The sequence below is a fragment of the Colobus angolensis genome, unplaced genomic scaffold, assembly GCF_000951035.1.
Source record: "Colobus angolensis palliatus isolate OR3802 unplaced genomic scaffold, Cang.pa_1.0 Scaffold22, whole genome shotgun sequence".
Lineage (NCBI taxonomy): Eukaryota > Metazoa > Chordata > Mammalia > Primates > Cercopithecidae > Colobus > Colobus angolensis.
Window position 1 is genome coordinate 5,162,918 of NW_012115377.1, and position 2,771 is coordinate 5,165,688.

Here is a 2,771-nt window from a genome sequence, read left to right on the forward strand (position 1 = left end):
TTTAGTAGAGATGGGGTTTCACTATGTTGGCCAGGCTGGTCTTGAACTCCTGACCTCGTGATCCACCTGCCTCGGCCTCCCAAAGAGCTGGGATTACAGGCGTGAGCCACTGCGCCCAGCCAGAAGAAGAAGTCTTACATGCAAGAAGAATAAGCACAAGAGAAAGAAGGTGAAGCTGGCTGTCCTGAAATATTATAAGGTGGATGAGAATGGCAAAATTAGTCACCTTTGTCCAGGGTGCCCTTCTGATGAATGTGGTGCTGGAGTGTTTATGGCAAGCCACTCTGACAGACATGATTGTGGCAAATGTTGTCTGACTTACTGCTTCAACAAACCACAAGACAAGTAACTGTATGAATTAACAAAAGATATGAACAAACAAACAAACAAAAAATGAAACAAAAGCCGGAAAGCAACCCATGTTCATTGATGGGTGAATGGATGAACACAACGTGGTTCATCCACACAAGGGAATATGATGCAGCCGTGAAAAGGAAAACAGTTCTGACTCAGGCTGCAGCATGGATGAACCTTGGGGATATAATGCTCAGTGAAATAAGCAGATACAAAAGGACAAACACTATGTGATTCCACTCCTAGGAGGTCCCTAGAGTCGTCAGATCCGTAGAGACAGAAAGAAGGACGGAGGGAGCCAGGGACTGGGGAAGGGGACAGCGAGTGAGTGTTTCATGGGGACAGAGTTTCAGTTTGGAAAGAGGAGAAAGTTCTGGAGATGGATGGCGGTGGTGGCTACCCAACAACATGAATGTGCTTATTGCCACATAATTGTGCACTGAAAAAGGGTTAAAATAGGCCGGGCATGGTGGCTCACACCTGTAATCCCGGCACTTTGGGAGGCTGAGGCGGGCAGATCACTTGAGGTCAGGAGTTTGAGACCAGCCTGGCCAACATGGTGAAACCCCATCTCTACTAAAAATACAAAAAATTAGCTGGGCGTGGTGGTGCACGCCTGTAATTCCAGCTACTTGGGAGGCTGAGGCAGGAGAATCACCCAGTTAATCACACCACCACACCCAGTTAATTTTTGTATGTCTAATGGAGACAGGATTCCATCATGTTGGCCAGGTTGGTCTCAAACTCCTGACCTTAAGTGATCCGCCTGCCTCGGCCTCCCAAAGTGCTGGGATTACAGACATGAGCCACCGGCCATAAACCATGATTTTATTTACCAGTTCTATTGCTAATAGGCATTTGGGTATGAATGTGGTATGTCATTCTCACCCAGGGACATAATTATTATTACTATTTTAGAGAAGTGGTCTTGCTCTGTTGCCCAGGCTGGAGTGCAGTGGTGTGATCATAGCTCACTGTAGCTTCGAACTCCCAGGCTCAAGCGATTCTCTCACCTCAGCCTCCTGAGTAGCTGGGAATACAAGTGCTTGTCCTCACCATGCCCAGCAAGAAACATTATTTTTGTCATGTTTGCATCAGCCACCTTGCATGCAAAACTGCTTCTCTAGCTGTTCCTCAGACCACAGCCTCTGGCGTTATCCCTGGGGCACCACCTCCTGACCAGTCTCTGGACATGAAGAGGGAGGTCCTATTGGAAGCGGGGAAGCTCCCTCCCTCCTCCAGCCCTTATGGTCTGCTCAGGGGCTTCCTCTTGGTCCCGGATGTGGGACCGGAGGGTTGGGGGCCCTGGGACTTATTAGCCAAGACAGGAAGCCCCACCCCCAGAGGCCTCAAAGAAAGAGCTGCGGTGCAGGAATTCGTGTGCCAGATTTGGTTAGCTGAGTCCACCGAGAGGGTAAGTGACAGCTGCTCCTGCCCTTGCCATGGCACCAGTGGGGAGGCTGGGGTCAAAGCTGAGTCTCCATCCCTGACCCCACGGTGGGGGACAGGGGTCCGGGGACAGGGGTCCAGATCCCACTTCCTCCAGGGGCCGGATCCTCCCCACGTGGGCAGGGCTGAGCCAGCTGTGGGTCTCTTGGTTCCCTCTTTCAGCGCCTGCAGGATGAAAGCTGTCTGTCTCCTCCTCTTCCCTGTCCTGGGGCTGCTGGTGTCTAGCAAGACCCTGTGCTCCATGGAAGAAGCCATCAATGAGAAGATTCAGGAGGGCGCCAGCTCCCTAGGTGAGGACCCCCCAGGGGCAAGCTCTCCAAGGTTCTCAGAGACCTCACCGATCCCTGGCACAGACCTATCTCCAACCCAGCCCCAGCGCTCACCAAATCTCATCCTCAAATCCAACCAGATCACAAATTCAACCCCAACTCCACTCCTAACCCCTCCGACTGTTCTCACCTTATCCACAGCTCCAAACCCAATCCCCGCTCTCACCCCAAACCTTCCCTTACTCCAAAACACCCAACTCAAGACAGGGTCCTGGAAGCCAGTGAGCTCCTATGCCGGTATCTAGCTCCAGACCAACAGGAGGAAAGTAGCGGGAGGATGGGGGAGGGGCCGTTTGGCCTCACAGCCCCTCCTCTCTCCTTCCCTCCTGCCCCCCAGTATTTAGGGCAATAAGGAGCATTGGCCTGGAGTGCCAGAGCGTTACCTCCAGGGGGGACCTGGCTACTTGCCCCCGAGGTGAGTGCAGAAGCCTGTTGTCCAGGCACCCATCTCTGTTCCAAGTCCCCTGGGAATGCAGCCTCTCCACCACGTTCCCCATGTCTAGCCTCTACTCCCCTAGGACCCTCGTCCTGACTCCCAGCCTTCTCTGCCCACCATCTGGACACTGGTGTCCACCCTCACTCCCTGCCTCCAGTGCCCACTCCGTGGTTGGAGCCTCCAGCCGTCCCCATCCCCCCCCA

The 2,771-nt window shown here is 53.3% G+C and overlaps 1 protein-coding gene across 2 annotated transcripts in view; it reads left to right on the forward strand.

Annotated features, from left to right (window-relative positions):
- The first annotated feature begins 1,732 nt into the window (after positions 1-1,732).
- The window catches only part of RETN (resistin), a 1,752-nt gene continuing 713 nt past the window's right edge, over positions 1,733-2,771 (forward strand). Inside the window, exons 1-3 of one of the 2 annotated variants that reach the window (XM_011943574.1) lie at positions 1,733-1,768; positions 1,966-2,093; positions 2,470-2,547. In XM_011943574.1, the coding sequence (XP_011798964.1) occupies positions 1,976-2,093; positions 2,470-2,547 (196 nt within the window). In that variant the 5' untranslated portion in view covers positions 1,733-1,768; positions 1,966-1,975. The remainder of the gene's footprint in view (positions 1,769-1,965; positions 2,094-2,469; positions 2,548-2,771) is intronic. The other variant, XM_011943575.1, reaches the window with a different exon arrangement.